The 20,580-nt window shown below is 47.1% G+C and overlaps 1 protein-coding gene across 2 annotated transcripts in view; it reads right to left on the reverse strand.

Annotated features, from left to right (window-relative positions):
* Positions 1-3,244: 3,244 nt before the first annotated feature.
* numa1 (nuclear mitotic apparatus protein 1) overlaps positions 3,245-20,580 on the reverse strand; it is a 171,086-nt gene continuing 153,750 nt past the window's right edge. For both annotated transcript variants that reach the window (XM_059963590.1, XM_059963589.1), the window contains 6 exons: positions 18,784-19,072; positions 17,255-17,391; positions 14,011-14,226; positions 11,175-11,294; positions 9,177-9,338; positions 3,245-5,960 (listed from right to left, as the gene is read on the reverse strand). In XM_059963590.1, the coding sequence (XP_059819573.1) occupies positions 5,922-5,960; positions 9,177-9,338; positions 11,175-11,294; positions 14,011-14,226; positions 17,255-17,391; positions 18,784-19,072 (963 nt within the window). In that variant the 3' untranslated portion in view covers positions 3,245-5,921. The remainder of the gene's footprint in view (positions 5,961-9,176; positions 9,339-11,174; positions 11,295-14,010; positions 14,227-17,254; positions 17,392-18,783; positions 19,073-20,580) is intronic.

Here is a 20,580-nt window from a genome sequence, read left to right on the forward strand (position 1 = left end):
CCCATAGGTTGTGGGAACAGCTCAGTGAAATTATCCCTTTTGAGTCAAGAGCCTAACTGTTTCTGAACGTGGTGGTGTAAGTCCTGAGGCTCCTACCCCTTGTTAAGGGAGTATGACCCGGACAGTGTGGTCCTTGATGATGCAACCTGCTCTCCTGTGACGGTGCTTATTGATGGGGAGGGCTTTACCTGTGATGGATTGGGTAATCTGCTCTGGAGATGGTTGCAAAAGATGATTCATCAAAAGTAGGCTGCAGTGGTCGAGTGGCTTGGCTGCACAGGACGGCAGAGAAAAGTAGCGGAGTCATTGTTGTCAGGAATTCCATCATACGGGGAATAGATTACCAGTTGCCTCCCAGGTGCAAGGCTCAGGGATGTCTGACAGTTGCTGAAGGACGTTCTGGAAAGAGAGGGTGAACAGCCAGCTGTTGTGTTTCGAACACCTCTGCTCCACCTGCAAAAAGCAGGATTTCCCAGTGCCCAGCCACTTTAATTCCAAATCCCATTATCATTCTGACATGTCAGTCCATGGCCTCTTTTGCCATGATGAAGCCACTCTTAGGGTGGAGGAGCAACATCTCATATTCCATCTGGGTAATCTTCAACCTGACTTGTCCCCTCCCCACTCCGGCCTCTTACCTCTTCTCTTCACCTCCACTTGGTGCTCCTCCTCTGTCCTTTTCCCCACTCTCTTCTCCTGTCAGATTCCTTCTTCTTTAGCCCTTTATCTTTACCACCCAGCTTCTTACCAGCCACCTAGCTTGTCCTTCTTCCTTTCCCCTCACCTTTTTATTCTGGCATCTTCACCCTTCCTTTCCAGTCCTGATGAAGGATCTTGGCCCAAAACATCCACTCGATATTCATTTCCATAGACACTGCCTGGCCTGCCGAATTCCTCCAGCATTTTGTGCGAGTTGCTTTGGATTTCCAGCATCTACAGAATCTCTTATGTTAATGTAGTACATGTAGTTACCAGTGATATAGGGAAAAAGCAAGCAGAGGTCCTACAACTGAATTTAAGGAGCTATGAGATAAATTTTAAAATGTAGGACTTCAAAGGTCACAATCTTAGGAGAGTCAGCCCTTTCATCAGGACAGACAACTTTCTTTCAGGTTTTGCTGAGATGGATCAGAGGGCACATGCTATAACAGTGCTGGACAAACTTGAGTTGTTTTCTTTGAAGTGGCAGAGGCCGAGGGGAGATCTGGTAGAGGTTTACAAGACAGAGTAGACAGACAGTATGTTTTTCCCATGGTTGAAATGTCTAACACCAGAAGGCATGCATTTAAGGACCGAGGGGGTCATTTCAAAGGAGATATGAGGGGCAAGTTTATTTTTACAGAGTGGTGGGTGCCTGGAATGTGTTGCCTGGGGTGGGGGTAGAGGCAGATAGACTAGAGATTTTTAAGAGACGTTTAGGTAGGCTCATGAATGTGAGGAAGATGGAGGGATATGGACATTGAGTAGGCAGAAGAGATTAGTTAGCTATTTGATTACCAATTCATAATCATGACATAGGAGCAGAATTGGGCCATTCAGCCCATCAAGTTTGCTCTGCCATTCTATCATGGCTGATCCCGGATCCCATTCAATCCCATACACTGGCCTTCTCACCATTACCCTCAATGCTCTGACCAATCGGGAATCTATCAACTTCCGCTTTAAATATACACATGGACTTGGCCTCCACCGCAGTCCGTGGCGGAGTGTTCCACAGATTCACTACTCCCTAGCTAAAAAATTCCTCCTTACTTCTATTTTAAGAGGTTGTCCCTCAGTTTTGAGAGTCCCCTCTAGTTCTGGATACCTCCACATCCACCTATTTAGTCCTTTCAACATTCGGTAGCTTTCAATGAGATCCCCTCCGCATTCTTCTAAACTCCAGTGAGTACAGCCCCAAAGCTGCCAAGTGTTCCTCATAGGTTAACCCCTTCATTTCCAGGATGATCCCATGAACCTCCTTTGGACTCTCTTCAATGACAACACACCCTGAGATATGGGGCCCAAAACTGTTGCCAATACTCCAAATGGGGCCTGTTTAGTATCCTGTAAAGCTTCAGCATTATCTCCTTTTTATACTCTATTCCCCTTGAAATAAAATCCCGACATTGCATTTGCCTTCTTTACCACAGACTCAACCTTTGTATTAACCTTCTGGGAGTCCTGCATGAGGATTCCTAGGTCCCTCTGATGTATGAATTTTCTCCCTATTTAGATAATAGTTTGCTCTATTGTTCCTTTTACCAAAATGTATTATCATACACTTCCCAACACATTTCCATGTGCTACTGTTTTGCCCACTCTTCCAATCTAAGTCCTGCTACAATCACATTACTTCCTCAGCACTACCCGTCTTTGTATGATCTGCAAACTTTGCCACAAAGCCATCAATTCCATTATCTAAATCACTGACAATGTAAAAAGTAGCATCCCAATACTGACCCCTAAGAAACACCACTAATCACTGTAGTCATAACCAAATTCATTTGTTTCAGCACAACATTGTGGGCCAAAGGGGCTACGTTGTGCTGTACTGGCCTATGCTCTGTGCAATAGTGGGAGGCATTTGCAGAGGGACGTGGAGAGGAAAGGTTTCATTCCTTAAGGTTGTCATAGCTGGGTGGAGGGGGAAGTTGTGGGGATAAGCTCCCAATACCTATAAATGCTCCCAATGGCATGCATCTCAAATAGTCTTGACAGTCGACTCCAGCTCCTGGCCTTCACATGGGGCTTAGCTACTAAGCCTGACGGAACTGTTTCTGCTGACAGAATGGAGGTTACTGGTGCCTTAAAACCAGTCGCTTCGAAGAGATGGGGCTCATCAAGGAGGAAAAATCTCTGATCTCAAACCTCCACGGCCTTGTGGCTATACCCTCTCATGGGCGAGACTTTGGGAGTAAAACCTGAAGGAAAATCCCAGAGATGGAGTTCCTAAGGTAGTCCTACATCGAGTTCAACTCCTATATCCACTCATTATCCAAAAGCTCGTTCCCTTCCCACAGCCTGCTGAGTTCCTTCAGCATTTTGTGTGTAACCCTGAACTCTTTATACCAACTACCTCCCCTCATCCTTTCCAGTCCCGATGAAGGGTTTCGACGCTGCCTGAGTTCCGCTAGCGTTTGTGTATGTTACCCTGTATTTTCAGCATCTGCAGAACCTCTTGTTGTCTGAGTGACTTCTATCTCTGCCACTTCACCTCCCCAGCAGATTCACCAAGTCACAATTCAGAGCAAAGCAGTTCAACTAAAGGAAACTGATCCATATTTTATTAAGTTGAGAAAATATTAAAGATTACTGTGTACTCAGAAGGGCTGCATTAGAGACAGAGAAACAGTCCAGACATTTCGTATAAAAAGAAACTAATAGTTTTTAAAAGCCTGCTTCAGTCAGAAAACAGTACATTATTCCTGACAGTTCTGGAGCCAGCTATCAGACTCACTGGAGTCCCTGAAGCCAAATCCCCAGTGTCGCTTCCCACCTGCTGCTGATGGGGGGGGTTGCCCAGTCAGCAGAACTTGGTGGGGTCATGTGCTGGTGCTTCTGGCTGTGTTCGGGGTTTGAGAGGGCACCAGTGAACAACGTGAACACCAGAGCTGAGAGGAAAGATGTCAAATGGCTGGGCATGGCTTCCCTCCATTCACCCCGCCCCTACCTTGCTTTCCCTTCCCAACCATACGGAAAACTCTTAATGTTTACTGGTGGTCATTTGCAAGATTTGGACAGAGTTAATTTGAGCTTTTTTTTACTGCCTTGGCAAAGTTACCGTGACTGAACCCAGCGGAGAAGCAGTTTACTGCAGATCTGGGTCAGACTCTGAACAAGCAACTGCAGAATACCCCCTCTCCCTCCCGTCCAGCTGCTGAGCATCATGTAAACACACATCACACATGACAAAATCATCCGTACTCCAATGTGGAGAAACACACAGTCACTCTCTTTCACAAACACACACACACTGTCACTCCCTCTCTCTCACAAACACACCCAGTCACTCCCTCATATGCCATTTTCCCTCTCACACACACACACTTCCCGTCTCTCACACACCATTCTCCCTCTCACACACACACACACACACACACACACGTCCCTCTTTCACACACACTTTCTCTCTCACTCACACACACACAACTTCTTCACAGGCAGGACAGGAACATGTACATTTCATTTCATTTCAGAAAGGAGCACCACGTTTTGCAGATTTGCAAAAGGCAACGTAAAATAAAACTGACTGGATTCTTGGCCACTCGGGCTCTGTCACAACCTTGCTGGCACAGGCCAGACCAAGACCAGCCATTTGACTTTAAACTCCAATCTTCACCTTCATATTACCGACGAGAGCATAAAACAGGCTTATCATAATATACGCACCATCACAGATTAATAAAAAGACTACATATACATATCACGGCTGTGAGACAGGAACCAAAGCCTGCACGAAGTGGAGGTACTTGTAACCCGGGCAGACGGTGTTGGGTAACCTCAGAACACAATATCCGAATAGCGATGGTCACCTTTCGAAAAACCAATGAATTTAATCCCTGTGAAAATCTTGTCATGGATGAATAACCAGTGGATGATTAGTGATTATGAAACTAACTGGACTTCGAGGTCAATCCAACACAGGTCCGGCAGACAGATCTTCCTCGCTCATTGTTGTCTCTTCTCTTCCCTCTCCTGCCCAGCTCAGGGAAGTGAGTACCAGCACTGGTGCTGAAGTGGGGAGCCGCTATGCTAGGCTGTGTCAGCCTCTGGAGGACAGGGTGTGCACACGGTCTGAGCCATGCTTGATGGGGACGGGTGTCTGGAGCAGGTGTTCTGTTACTGGGTCAGAAAGCAGACGAGGGTGGACAACAAGGGGCACAATTTGTGCAGTAGATGCTACAAAGTTAAGAGTGTCATACAAAGGGAGAGGAAGGGAAAAGGAAGAGGGGTAGGGGAAAGGTAGAGGAGAGCGGTAGGGGAAAGGAAGGGGAGGAGGGGGAGGGGAGAGCAGAGGGAAAAGGGAGGGGGAGACACACACACACAGAAATGGAGCTGCTGCAACTGCTCAGAACATGAATCTGCAAGTGACGGGAGATGTGGGGTTGTGGGCCATGGCCAGACGCTGGGGGATCATCACAGCCACACACACCAAAAGGCAAATTTGTGCTATAGGATATTGAATCATGGGAGAACCCTGTTCTTCTGAAGGGGCAGAACAGCACTAATGTGGTCAGGGCAGGGGCTTAACGTGAGCAAGCCAACAAAGCATCTCTTTGCTACAGACACTGGCTAATTTAGCATGAGGTCAGAGCAAATATGAAACATGAAGAGGTGAGGGGTAATGGACAGAGACATCTCCCACTGTGAGGCAGCTTCCCACTTCTAAACAGTCACAATCTAACCAACCATGGCTCAGCCAAGTGTCAACTAGGGATGGAGGATGGGCGGAGGTGGGGGGGTGCACTAGGGTTCCACGTCACTGAAAGGGGTGGGGAAGATAGGAACCAGCCAAGGCCATGTCACCTCTGTCCCCCTCCCCAACCGAGACACCCACCTACGAAGGCTGTGGGCTCTGTGGTGCCCTGTACACACGCAGTTTCTTCAGCCATCAAATGGCCATTCCCAATCAGAGAAATTAGCTTCAAAAGCATCAACTAGAAAATATACAACAGCCGAGACTCGTGAGAAGAGGATGCAAAAAAATATTTGATAGTGAGTTTGAGCCGTGATTCTAATGCAAATAACCAGCAAGAGTAACAGTCAGAAGGGGCAGGAGCTACAACATCCTACACCCAGTGGTGTTCGGTCCAACTAGTTACTCGCGCTTAAGGCAAATTGTTTGTAAAAAGTAGAGTGAGCCAGCGCGTTGACCGATTGTTATGTGGGCGTGGTAGGTCTCAGCATAAATATCACCGGGGTCTTCTCTGACGCTGGGCTTACATCTTGTTCCTGGAGTATTTGCGTTTTCCAGCATCCTGGAAGAGAAAAGGAAACAAAGGTTGTATTAGGATGGAGAACTATTTTTCTAGCACGTTTCTATGCTTGAGCAAAGTTATGGTGCTAAACGGCGACTCATTTGCTTGCATCCTTGGAGACAGTTCCATTTCTATCTTTGATCTCTTCTTCCTTTTCAAGGTTCTTTTGAAGACCCCGACCCGGAGATACACGCTGAATTCAGTTCTATGCAGGAATGGAACCCGCTCTCAGGGCCTCAGGACCAGCCACCTTTCTGATATCCCGAGGATGGGCCTGGAAGACTAGCATGGCTTCAGGGTGCCAGATTTTCATTGCTCTGGAGACGGGCTGATTCTAGGCCGGTGCCCTGACTGAGGCGACACAGGGGAACACAGATCATCAGGAGCAAAGTGCTAGCTGCTGGCTATGTGTTCAGAGACCTGAGCCTTTCTGGGACTGCCTCTCAGGGCGCAGAGCTCAGTAAAAGCAACACAACAGACATCATAAATTAGCGATAGGGAAGGAATCTAACATGGAAGAGGAGGAGGAGGGGCGCCGGGGGAGGTGATGAGGCACATGGTAGGCAGTTGCACGTTGCAGTTCAGAAAAATGACAGGTAACATTAATGTGAGATTCTGAAGGACCTGAGAGTTAGGGAACATTCCTGGATGAATGTAGAAGTAGATGGTAAATCTAGAAGATGCCATTCAGCTCAGACACTCCCTCTTTCTCCCTCTCCCATTAGGCTGAAGATACACGCACAAACAAGCTGGACGAACTCAGCATGTCGGCCCAAAACGTTGACTGCTCGTTTCAACGGATGCTGCCCAACCTGCTGAGTTCATCCAGCTTGTTTGTACGTATTGATTTGACCATAGCATCTGCAGTGTACTTTGTGTAGGCTGAAGGTATGGATGCCTGAAAGCACATACTACCAGGCTAAAGGACAGCTTCTATCCCTCTGCTATCAGACTCCTAAATTACCTCTTAAGCAGTAAAGATGATCTCACAATCCACTCCATTATGATTTTGCACCTTATTGTCTACCTGTACTGCACTTTCTCTGTAGCTGATACAAATATACTGCTATTGTTTGGGGCAACATACATACAATGCTCGAGGAACTCAGCAGGCCAGACAGTATCAGTGGAAAAGAGTAAACAGTCTACGTTTCGGGCCAAGACCCTTCATAAGTCCCGATGAAGGGTGCTGGCTTGAAACGTTGACCATTTATTCCCCTCCATAGATGCTGCCTGACCTGCTGAGCTCTTCCAGCAGTTTGTGTGTGTTGCTTTGGATTTCCAGCATCTGCAGAATCTCTTGTGTTGTGACACTATTAATATTTTCTCTTGTATTACCTTCTGGCACCACTGTGATAACCTATACAGATGGCATGTATTTAAGGTAAGAGAGGGTAATTTTAAAGGAGATGGGAGGGGCAGGTTGTGTTTTTTTTTACAGAGAGTGATGGATGCCTGGAATGTGTTGTTTGGGGTGGTGGCAGAGACAGATACATTAGGGACATTTAACTGACATTTAGATAGGCAGATGAACGTGAGGAAAATGGAGGGATATGGACATTGTGTAGCCTGAAGCGATTAGTTTAGTTGGATACTTGATTACTAATTTATTAGGCTTGGTACAACATTGTGGGACTTGGGGCATGTTCCTGTGCTTACTGGTCTATGTTCTAAGTTTTAATTTATTAATTATACCAATTATGCATCATCATAGCAAGCTGTTAGCACAAGCTTTTCAGTGCCAGCTGTAAGATCGGCAGTTCAATTCCTGCCACTGCCTGTCAAGAATTTGTACATTCTCCTTGCGACCCCGTGGCTCTCCTCTGGGGGCTCCGGTTTTCTCCCGCGTTCCAAATAGGTAGGGGTTAAAGTTGTGGGTATGATATGTTGGTGCCAAAAGCACAGCAACACTTGCAGCTGCTCACTACAACCCACCAACAGTGCATTTCACTGTATGATTCAATGACCACGAAACAAATAAAGGTAATCTTTCATCTTTAACACAGGAGATTCTGCAGATGCTGGAAATCCAGAGAAAACACGCAAAATGCTGGAGGAACTCAGCAGGCCAGGCAGCATTTCAGGCCAAGACCCCGAACCAGACATGAAGAAGTGACTCGGTCCGATATGTCGAATATTTATTCCCCATAGATGCTGCCTGACCTGTTATGTTCTTCCGTTTAGTGTGTATTACTCTTTAATGTTTGATTATAAAGGACATGGCAGTTTAACATGCAGTTGAGGTGGGATATTCTCCTCTACGGAAGAGCAGGAATTGAGACAGCTTCAGTTTTGACAGAGTCAGCATTTCCAGAGAATAGGCAGGAACTGAGACTTGATCTCAATGAAGGCCAGAGCAAGCTTGAAGGGCCACTGTTTCAACCATCTCCAACTGCAACCAGATGACCCAACAACTCCACGCAAAGGAAGCCTGGTCTAAGCGTATCAGGATTCTTGTTCCACATCCCGTCAACTTCCACCATTTCCTGCTTCACCAGCATGAACGAGAGCCATAAGGCATAGGAGCAGAATTAGACCAGTCAACCCATCGAGTCTGCTCTGCCATTTCATCATGGCTAACCCCCATTCTCTTGTCTTCTCCCTGTAACCTTTGACACTCAAGAACCTATCAAACTCTGCTTTAAATATACTCAATGACTCAGCCTCCACCATCGTCTGTGGCAAATAATTCCACTTGGGTCCTCAAGTCCTGGCAACATGCTTGTAAATTTTCTCTGTATAGCAGTTTTAGTTTCAGCACCACCTGAACGCTCTTTCCCCCGATCACATTCCTTATGTGTCGGTAGGGATAATACAATTTTTTAAGCAGCCTTTTTGAGAAATCCTTGACTCTTTGACTATTCACCTGGTTATCACTTCACTGGCAATGAAGTTGTCCTGACATGGTAATATTACCACTTACACACCCAGAATGGGCCCTGAACTGCTCACAAGTGTGGTCTGACTGATGTCTTATAAAGACTAGCATTACATCCCTGGTTTTATATTCTAGTCCTCTCGAAATGAATGCTAACATTGCATTTGCCTTCCTCACCACCACCTCCTCCTGCAAACTGATCTTTAGGGAATCCTGTACAAGATCTCCAAGTCCCTTTGCACCTCTGATTTTTGAATAGTCTATGCAAATCGAAGCCTCCAGTTTTCCCTGCAGCTTCCATATTTCACCACTTGCCCGTGGTTGAACCATTTATTTACCTTTTTCGAATTTGATCTGGGGGACTTCCTGGGTGACTTCTTTTGGGTTTTCTTGGGTGTTTTCCTGGGGGTGGCCCTCTTACTGATGCCACGCAGCAGGGTGCTGCTCAGCTTTCGAGGCGTGTTGAACACGGTGTAGGAGATGGTTTTCCGCCTGTCATCCTGGAGTGAGAGACAGAAAAGAAGCACGTAAGTACAGGGTGTAGAGCAGGCTGAGAAATGATGAAGAGTTCAACTTGGAAAAGTGTGAATTGATTCCAAGTTCAAAGTACATTTACTATCATTTATTTTCACCATACACAACCCTGAGATTCACTTTTTTGCGGAAATCCTTACTAAATTCAAAAACCATAAAAGAATGAATGAAAGGCCACACCTAGAAGAGGAGACAAACAACCAATGAGCAAAAGACAAAAAAACTGAGTAAATACGAAAGAAAAAGGAAATAACAATAATATATTAATAAATAATAAATAAAATAATAATTGTTATTATTGTTATGAATAATAAAATAAATAATAATCAAGAACATGAGATATTGAGCCCATAGGTTGTGGGAACAGTTCAGTGATGGGCAAGTGAAGTTAACCGCTTTGGTTCAGGAGCCTGATGGTTGAGGTGTAATAACTAACACAAAGTACACTGCAGATGCTGTGGTCAAATCAACACGTACAAACACGCTGGAGGAACTCAACAGGTCGGGCAGCAACTGTTGAAATGAGCAGTCAATGGATGCTGCCCAACTTGCTGAGTTCATCCAGTTTGTTTGTACGTGTTGTGGTGTAATAACTGTTCCTGAACCTTGGGAGGTTGAATTTGAAGGCAGAATGCAGGGCTAATGGCAGGACTCTTACAGTGTTGAGGAACAAAAGGATTTTGGGATCCATGTCCATAGATTCCTCAAAGATGCTGCGCAGGTCAATAAGGCATATGGTTCATTGGCCTTCATTATTCAGGGGGTTGAGTTCAAGAGTACTGAGGTAATGTTACAGCTCTATAAAACCCTGGTTAGACCAGTTCTGGTCACCTATTTATGTAGAAGCTTTAAAGAGGGTGGAGAGTTGATTTATCAGGATGCTGCCTGGATTAAAGAGCGTGTCATATGAGGACATGGTGTCTTCTCATTGCTACCATCAGGGAGGAGGTACAGGAGCCTGAAGATCCACACACAACAATTCTGGAACAGTTTCTTCCCCTCTGCCATCAGATTTCCGAACGGTCCATGAACACTAGTTATTCCTTCTTTTTGCAATTTACAGTAATTTTATGTCTTTGCACTGTACTGCTGCCACAGGACAACACATTTCACAACATAGGGCTATGATCCAGGGCACTTTCGATAAGACTTGGCAGAATATGAGTTCAGTATGGACTAGATGGGCCGATAGGTTTATTTCCCTGCGGCCGTGTCCTATGACAGTACACAGTGGCCTGGCCACTTCATTAGGTACACTTGCTCGTTAACGTAAATATCTGATCAGCCAATCATGGGGCAACTCAATGCATGAAAACATGCAGATGTGATCAAGAGGTTCATCCAATCCAAACATCAGAATGGGGAAGAAATGTAATCTAAGTGACTTTGACTGGAATGAGTGCCAGACGGGGTGGTTTGAGTATCTCAAACTGAATTAACAGAGAATGTTGCAAAAAAAAACATCCAGAGAGCAGTAGTTCTATGAGCAAAACTGCCTTGTTAATGAGAGAGGGCAGACTGGTTCAAACTGATAAGATGGTGACAATAATTCAAATGACCATGTGACACAACAGCAGTGTGCAGAAGTGTATCTGGTGCACAGCACGTTGAACCATGAAGTGGATGGGCTACAACAGCAGGAGACCAGGAAATATATTCAGTGGCCACTTTATTAGGTAGAGAAGATACCTCCAAGTGACCATCAGGAGTGCATATGAGCGACAATAAATAAGATTCTGACAAACAGTGAATTCAGGACAGAGTTAAACCAGCTTCTCTGAGACAGCGATGGAGGAACCCACCTGACTGCGGCCCTTATTCTGAGCTGGGCGTTTGGATCGGCTTTCGTATTGAGACTGGTCTTGCTTGTCCTTTTCCTTCGGGCTTGAGGGGCGTGGAAAGCAGCTCAGTTGTTTCTTGGCCTGGGAAACACAGGAAAAATACAGTGGTGGTGAGATTGTAAAGAGTAATGCACTATGTGCAATCTGCAGTCATACCCCAAAGACCCGCTCCCCGTCACTATACAAGTGGAGGAGTTGGCAACAGGTGCCTCAGACCTGTGCTGCTATCGTGCCTAATCCACTGCTTTGTTCACTTTCCTGGCCAGCCAACAAATTATGAGGGAAAATTGGATTGTGCAGAGGGCAGACAGGTCATTGTGAATATGATGTTCCTGTGTTGGATAGCCCTGTCAACCTGCAGGTTCAGTTGGTGGTAATGAAGGCAAATACAATGTTAGCACTCACTTCAAGGGAACTAGAAAATTACAGCAAGCAGGTGATGCTGAGGCTTTATAGGGCACTGGTCAGATCACACTTGGGAATACTGTGAGCAGTACCCTTTATCTAAGAACAGATGTTGCAGCATTGGAAAAGGTCTGGAGGAGGTTCAGTGGAGTGGTTCTGGGAATGAAAGAGTTAACATACGAGGACTCTGGGCCTATATTACGGGAATTTAGATGAGGGGACATCTCATTGAAACCTATCAAGTGTTGAAGGCCTAGACAGAGAGGATATGGAGAGCATATAGTAAGAGAGTCTAGGACCAGAGGACACAACTTCAGAATACAGGAATATCCCTTTAGAACAGAGATGAGAAGGAATTTCTTTAGCCAGAGGGAGGCGAATCTGTGGAATTCATTACTGCAGATGGCTGTGGAGGCCAGGTCATTGGTTATATTTAAAGTGGAGGTTGACATGTTTTTGATCAGCCATGGAATCAAAGGTTACGGGCAAAAAGGCAGGAAAATGGGGTTGAGAAGGCAAATAAATTAGTCATGATGGAATGGTAAGCAGACTTGATGGACTGAATGGCCTAATTATATTCTATGGGGTTGTGTAGAAGGACAAAAGGTCAGCATAGATATAGTGGGCCGAAGGGCTTGTTCCTGCACTGTACAACCCTGTAACTCTGGTAGTGGAAAGAAGGAAGGCATCTATACAAGAGGACATGGCTTTAAGGTAAGGGGCGGGAAGTTCAAGGGGGATATTAGAGGAAGGTTTTTCACTCAGAGAGTGGTTGGTGCGTGGAATGTACTGCCTGAGTCAGTGGTGGAGGCAGATACACTAGTGAAGCTTAGAAGACTACTAGACAGGTATGTGGAGGAATTTAAGGTGTGTGTGTGTGTGGGGGGGGGGGTTATATGGGAGGCAGGGTTTGAGGGTCGGCACAACATTGTGCGCCGAAGGGCCTGTACTATGTTCTATCTCTTCAATGTGATGGGCTGCATGCTGGGGTCTGAAAAGCAGCTAGAATGTCAGTGTGCTTTATGACTCTATTTGACTGCCTATACGGCAATTGTTTTTGTAACTGTAACATGCTTTCTGCATTCTGTTAATGTTTTCCCTTGAATGACTTAGAGAGTACCATCTTGCAGCATCGAGTGTCCTGCCTGCACCATTGAGAGGTACAGGAGCTGCAAGGCATTAGACCACAAGAGGACGATCACCAGAGCCTCCCTCCTCACTTGTTGCAGACGATAAGGCCTGAAACGTTTTTGAGGATCCTTACTACCCATCCCACAATCTCTTTGACCCGCTACCATCCCATCAGGACTAGGACTGTTAGTCTGGGAACAGCTTCTTCCCTCAGGCTGTGAGACTAATGAATACCCTGCCTCCACCGAGGTCTCGTCACTAGGACAGTGAGCTGTTTACTGTACTGGTTACTGCATATGAATTGTATTTTATTAACTTATTAGTGGTAATATTTTGTTTTATGAGCTGTGTGTGATACATGTTGTGTGGGTGCACCGTGGTCCAGAGGAACATTTTTTTGTTTGTTTGTATCTATATACAGACAGATGACAATAAACTTGAAGTATGTATGTTTGGAATGCTCTGGCAAGTAAAACAAAGCTTTGCACTGTATCTCGGTAGATAATAGTAATATAATATTCAAAATAAATGGCTAAAGGAGATTTTGACAAAGATTTCAGCTTTGCTTGTCACACGTACATCGAAACACATGGTGAAATGCACTATTTGTGACAATAACCAACACACCCAAGGATGTGCTGGGGGCAGTCCACAAATGTCACCATGCTCCTGGTGTCAACATTGCATGCCCGTAACTTACTAACCCTAACCTGCATGTGTTTAGAATGTGGGAGGAAACCAGAGCACCTGGAGGAGACCTACACGGTTACGGGAGAACATACAAACTCCTGACAGACAGCAGTGGGAATTGAACCCAGGTCGCTGGTGCTGTAAAGCATGCTAACCACTGAACATACAGAACCAGTGAAAAGAGGGATGTGCATTTAGTACAGAGATGAGGAAGAGTTTCTTCAGCCAGACGGCTGTGGAGGGTAAGTCATTGAATATATTTAAAGCAGAGGATGATAGGTCACGGGGAGAAGGCAGGAGAATGCCTTTCCAGTTGGGGTCGAGGGAGTCTGTGGCCAGGTTCCTTAGGCGGAAAGGGAGAGGGATAATAAATCAGACATGATGGAATGGCGGAACAGACTCAGTGGGCTGAATGGTCTAATTCTGCTCCCATGTCTTACGATCTGAAGGTGTTATAAAATTGTAAGATACACTCAGGAATTCAACTAGAGTTTACTGCAGGGAGGCAGCCGCTTGCGACAGCCATGTCCAAACAAGAGAAGCAGGTGCGGCTATGCTCAGCTATCCTTACCTCAGGGGTGCCCGATCCCTGGTGTGACTCCTCGGAGAGTCGTTTGCGTTGCCGGGTGGTGACTCCCTTCCAGTTGGGGTCGAGGGAGTCTGCGGCCAGGTTCCTTAGGCGGAGAGCACTGATCTCCTTGGGCAGCAGGGTGGCCCGGCGGAGAGTCTCGTTGGGGTCTCCGAGCTTCAGTTCGTCCTCGGTGATCACAGATTCAGTGATGGCAGTCTGATGGGGTGAGGTAGGGGTAAGAAACAAACCTTTAAATTACAATTCAGGAGGCTTTGAGTACAAGCACCGGATTCCTACCAACTAGTTCCTTACCTACAGGAGTGTTACCAATAAGAGAAACAGAAAACCTGCAGCACGATACAGGCCCTTCAGCCCACAATGCTGTGCCGAACACTAACTTACTTTAGAAATTATCTAGGAATACCCATAGCCCTCTATTTTTCTAACCTCCATGTACCTATCCAGGAGTCTCTTAAAAGACCCCATCATTTCTGCCTCCACCACAGTTGTTGGCAGCCCATTCCACGTACTCACCACTCTCTGCGTTAAAAACTTACCCCTGACATCTCCTCCGCACCTACTTCCACGCACCTTAAAACTGGGTCCTCTCATGTTAGCCATTTCAGCCTTGGGAAATAGCCTCTATCCACACAATCAATGACTCTCATCATCTTATACACATCTATCAGGTCACCTCTCATCCTCCATCACTCAACCTATTCTCGTCAGGCACGCGCCCTAATTCAGGCAACATCCTCGTAAATCTCCTCTGCACCCTTTCTATGGCCTCCACATCCTTCCTGTAGTGAGGTGACTAAAACTAAGCACAGTACTCCAGTGGGATCTGACCAGGGTCCTATACAGCTGTAACTTCACCTCTCAGCTCTTGAACAATCCCATGGTTGATGAAGGCCAATACACCGTACGCCTTCTTAACCACAGTCAACCAGCGCAGCAGCTTTGAGTGTCCTATGGACTCGGACCCTAAGATCCCTCTGATCCTCCACACTGCCAAGAGTCTTACCATTAATACTATATTCTGCAATCATATTTGATCTACCAAAATGACCATCTCACATTTATCTGGGTTGAACTCCATCTGCCACATCTCAGCCCAGTTTTGCATCCTATCAATGTCTCACTGTAACCTCTGACAGCCCTCCACACTATCCACAACACCTCCAACCTTTGTGTCATCAGCAAATTTACTAACCCATCCCTCCACTTCCTCATCCAGGTCATTTATAAAAATCACGAAGAGTAAGGGTCCTAGAACAGATCCCTGAGGCACACCGCTGGTCACCGACCTCCATGCAGAATATGATCCGTTTACAACCACTCTTTGCCTTCTGTGGCCAAGCCAGCTCTGGATCCATAAAGCAATGTCCCCTTGGATCCCATGCCTCCTTACTTTTTCAATAAGCCATGCATGGGGTACCTTATCAAATGCCTTGCTGAAATCCATATACACTACATCTACTGCTCTACCTTTGAAAGAGTGCAGAGAAAATTGACAAGAATGTTGCTGAGACTTGAGGACCTGAGTTACCTGGAAAGGTTAAATAGGTTATGACTTTATTCCCTAGAGCATAGGGGAATAAGGGTGATATGACAGAGGTATACATAATTATGAGGGGTATAGATTTTTCCATTACTAGAACTAAAGGTCACAGATTAAGGGTGAGAGTGTGGAATGAGATGCTAGGACAAGTGGTGGATATGGGTTCAATTGCAACACAAAGAGAAATTTGGACGAACACCTACCACCTATTCAATGCTCCCAATGGTTTGTGCCTCAAATAGCTTCTGACAACCAAGTCCAGCTCCTGGCCTTCACGTATGGCTTAGCTACTAAGCCTTGTGGAACCTTTTCTATTGACAGCAAAGGGGCAAAAGGCAGGTTACTAGCGGCTTAAAACCAGTTGCTTTGAGCAGATGGGGCTTATCAGCCATGGTTGGCAGCTCAAGTCAAGTCAAGTCAAGTCACTTTTTATTGTCATTTCGACCATAACTGCAGGTACAGTACACAGTAAAGATGAGACAACATTTTTCAGGACCATGACATGACACAGTACAAAAGCTAGGCTGAACTACGTAAAAAAAACAACACAGAAAAACAAAACCTACACTAGACTACAGACCTACCCAGGACTGCATAAAGTGCACAAAACAGTGCAGGCTATACAATAAATAATAAACAAAACAATAGAGCAATAAGGAGAAGGAAAGCTGGAACCTCCACTGCCTCACGGCTGTACCCCCTCATGGGGAAGACTTGGGCAGTAAACTCTAAAAGAAAAAATCCAGAGGGCTGAAGACCCTAAGGCAAACCTACATTGAGTTCAATGTTGACTGGCAACTCCTGTGACATTGCTGACACCAAACTGTATCGGTCTCTGCCATTCCTTTGGGTTCATCAGATGTGTGGAGAGGGGGTGCTTGCTACATGGGCAACAACTTGCTCTCCATATCGTACTGTGCTGGCTTGCGTATCTAGACAACTAGGATGCAACATCCATAGTCAACCCTGACTGATAAGAGGCCTCAGACTCTTGAGATGTAGGAGGGAAGGGTTAGATTAATCTTGGGGTAGGTTAAACAGTCAGCACAACATTGTGGGCTGAAAGGCCTGAAATGAGCGATAACGATAGAGGCATTCTGTTGGCCAGGGTTGACCATGGATGCTGCGTCCTAGCCAGGGCATGACATGGACAGCAAGCTGTGGCCCACACAGCTGATGAATCCAAAGGAGTAGCAGAGACCGATAAGAGTTTGGCACTGGCAGCTTTGCAGGAGTTGCCAGTCAGCATTGAACTCAACAGAGGACTCCAGCATCCGATTTCCCCTCGGGGTTTACTCCTGGAGCCTTCTCCGTGAGAGGTTATAGCCACAAGGCAGTGAAGATTTGAGATCAATTTTCCTTCTCTTAGGTGAGCTACCAACCACAGCTGACGAGCCCCATCTGCTCGAAGCAACTGGTTTTAAGGCCCCAGTAACTGTCTGTCAGAAGAAATGGTTCTGCCGGACTTAGTAGCTAAAGTACATGTGAAAGCCAGGGGCTGGACTTGGTTGTCAGAGGCTATTTGAGACACATGCCTTTGGGAACATTTAATAGGTAGTGGAAGCTTATTCCAACTACACCCCCCACCAACCCTATGCCAACCTGAAAGAATTGTTCTATGATAGAACGCTTAAGCAAAACCAATAGACCATGAGAAGGCCACAGAGCGATGTAGCTACTTACACGGGACTCCACAGGGTAGGAGGTCTTCAGGTGCGGAGGACAGACTCCATTCCGACGTTGCAGCTCAGCGATCCGATTCCAGTCATCCATCTGGTCGGGCTCATCCTGGCAGCTTCCCGGGTACAATGCATTCGAACCTGATGAGGGAACAGAAGGGTGGTTGGGAAGAAGGCAGGTGAACCCGTCAGGGAGTTTTTGAGATACTCGGTTACAGTTAGGTACACAGACATTCTGGACAGATTACACTTCAATTTCCCAGAGAAAGCACCCTACTAGGATACATCATGTCTTGACATCACCTGCTCTCCTCTGAATGCAAGAAACTACAGAGTTGTGGAGAGCTCAGCACATTGCAGAAATTCGCCCCTTCCCTCCATGGACTCTGTCTACACTACTCACTGTCTCAGAAAAGCAGCCGGCAAAATCAGACCGCAACCACCCCAGACACTCTCTCTTCTCTCCCCTCCCATCAGACAGACGACACAAAAGCCTGAAACAGCATATCGCCAGGCTCGAGGACAGCTTCGGCTCCACTGTTATCAGACTATTGAATGGCTCCACTTATGATACAAGATGGACTCCTGATCTCACAATCTACCTTGATATGGCAACACATCTAATTGTTTGCCTGCTCTTTCACTGTAACACTTCATCTCCATTTATCGTTTTATTTTGCACGGTACTGCAATATACTTGGTAAGAGCACTGTTCATGAAAACAAAAATGACACAGCAAAAGTTCTTATTTAAGACAAGGTGTGCTGGGAATCTGGGAATGAAAGGGTTAATGTACGAGGAGTGTTTAATAATACCGTAAGACATAGAAGCAGAACTAGATCATTCAGCCCATCAATTCTGCTCCGCCATTCCATCAAGGCTGATTTATTAACCTTCTCAACACAATTTTCCTGCCTTCTCCCAGTAACCTTTAATGTCCTGATTAATCAAGAACCTATCAACCTCATCTTTAAATACACACAATGCCCTGGTCTCCACAACCACCTGTGGCAATGAATTCCACAGATTCACCACCCTCTGGCTAAAAAAATTCCTCCTCATCTCTGTTCTAAATGGACATCTCTCTATTCTGAGCTGTACACTCTGGTCCTAGGCTCCCTCACTATGGGCAACAACCTCTCCACATCCACTCTATCTAGGCCTTTCAATATTCGATAGGTTTCAATAAGATCCCCCCTCATTCTTCTAAACTCCAGGGAGTACAGGCCCAGAGTCATCAAACACTCCTCATAACCTTTTCCTTCCTGGAATCATTCTTGTGAACCTCCTGTTGACCCTCTCCAATGCCAGCAAATCCTTATTAGATAAGGGGCCCAGAATACCATGTAATCTTATCCTGGAGCATCTTCCCCATTGTCATCTAGTGTGCACCCATATCCCAAGTGCTATTGTGGTTTCACAAAACAGCTTTTTGCTACCTTCTCAGTGACAATTAATTGCCAGTTCAGCCTTTAAAGCCCGCCACCCCTAAAGCAACGAAGACTACCCCATTTCTGCTTCCCGCCAACGTACTTGATGCAGCAGTGCCAAACATGGACAGCCTGGAGGACCTTCGAGTAGTGGGCCGGAATCCCGGGAGGTTCTTCAAAGCAGCAGTACCCACATCCTCTGAACTGCTGCTTGCGTCCAGCGGGTCTTGGGACTCGGACCGGTTGACAGTTGCTAGTGAGGTGGTGGAAGAGGCCCGGTTCCTCCAGCGGCTGCGGGAAAGCTGCCCTGAGACATCGGTCTGGGAAGCAGAGGGCTGGATGCTGAGGGTCGAAGCACTCGTGCTGGGTTCCTCGTAATCTACTGTCTGCTTCTGCAAAGAAGGCCGAAGAGCTTCGGTTAGTACAGTGACATAGGCTCCCTACCCCATCTCATTAACGCAAACCAAAATGCCCATCCGAGCAAGTCCTATTTGGGGGAAAAAAAGATATTGTGGCGACCCATTTCCTAGCGTATCCCAACCGACTCACAATTAGATAGCCTACAGGGGTTTGCGAGCACAGAGCTTTGGAGCCTCTGCGCCATGGGGGGGCCGGTTGACAGAGGCTTAAAAGTGAGGCTGAAGTTTTCGAATAAAGTTTTTTCCTTCGACTGCAGTTACCGACTCCGTGTTGTAATTTTAGCGCTGCGTGTAGCACACTGCTACAATTGGTGACCCCGACGGTCCAAACGATTTTTGGACCAGAAATGACCGACGCCGCCTCTGTTCATGCGGTTTCGTTGAAACTGCCAGGTTTCTGGACACAGCGCCCGGACCTATGGTTCCAGCAAGCCGAAGCCCAGTTCCACGTTCGCCAGATCACCTCAGAAGACACCCGCTACTACTACGTGGTGAGCTCCCTCGACCAGGACACAGCGGCCCAGGTCGCGGAGTTCGTACAGTCGCCCCCGGCAGACGGCAAGTACACGGAATTCAAAGCCCTGCTCCTCAGGACTTTCGGACTCTCACGGCATGAGCGGGCTGCCCGTTTACTGCACCTGGACGGCTTGGGCGACAGACCTCCATCCACTTTAATGAATGAGATGTTGTCTCTCGCCGACGAACACACACCCTGCCTCATGTTTGAGCAGGCATTCCTGGAGCAGCTGCCCGAGGACATACGCCTGCTGCTGTCCGATGCGGATTTCAGTGACCCCCGGAAGGTGGCAGCCCGGGCAGACTTGCTGTGGAACGCCAAAAAGGTGAGCGGGGCGTCCATCACACAGATCTCCCAGCCACGCTCCCGGCAGCAAACCAGTCCAGGCCCGGCCGCAGAGCCCGCCAACCCCCGGCCCAATGAACACTGGTGCTTCTACCACCAGCGGTGGGGCGCAGAAGCCCGCCGTTGTTGCCCGCCCTGCAAGTTCCCGGGAAACGCCAGGGCCAGCCGCTGCTGATGGCTACGGCGGCTGGCCATCGGGATAGCCTCCTGTATGTGTGGGATAGAAGGTCGGGACGCCGGTTTTTGGTCGATACTGGGGCTGAGATCAGCGTTTTACCTCCGACGAGTTACGACACCCGCAGCAGGGCACCGGGTCCCCCCCTGAGGGCCGTGATGGCAGCACCGTAAGGACCTATGGCACCCGTCAGGTGCAGCTACAGTTCGGCTCCAGCCAGTTCACGTGGGACTTCACACTGGCCGCCGTAGCCCAACCGCTTCTGGGTGCGGATTTTTTGCGAGCTCACAGCCTGCTGGTCGACCTGCCCAGGAAGAGACTGGTACACGCCGAGACCTTTCAGACGTTCTCCCTGGGTGCAGCCCAGTTGCCAGCCCCTCACCTTGGCTCCATCACGCTGTCTGACAACGACTTCACTAGGGTCCTGGTGGAGTTCCCATCGGT

This window comes from Hypanus sabinus, chromosome 3, assembly GCF_030144855.1.
Source record: "Hypanus sabinus isolate sHypSab1 chromosome 3, sHypSab1.hap1, whole genome shotgun sequence".
Taxonomy (NCBI): Eukaryota; Metazoa; Chordata; class Chondrichthyes; order Myliobatiformes; family Dasyatidae; genus Hypanus; species Hypanus sabinus.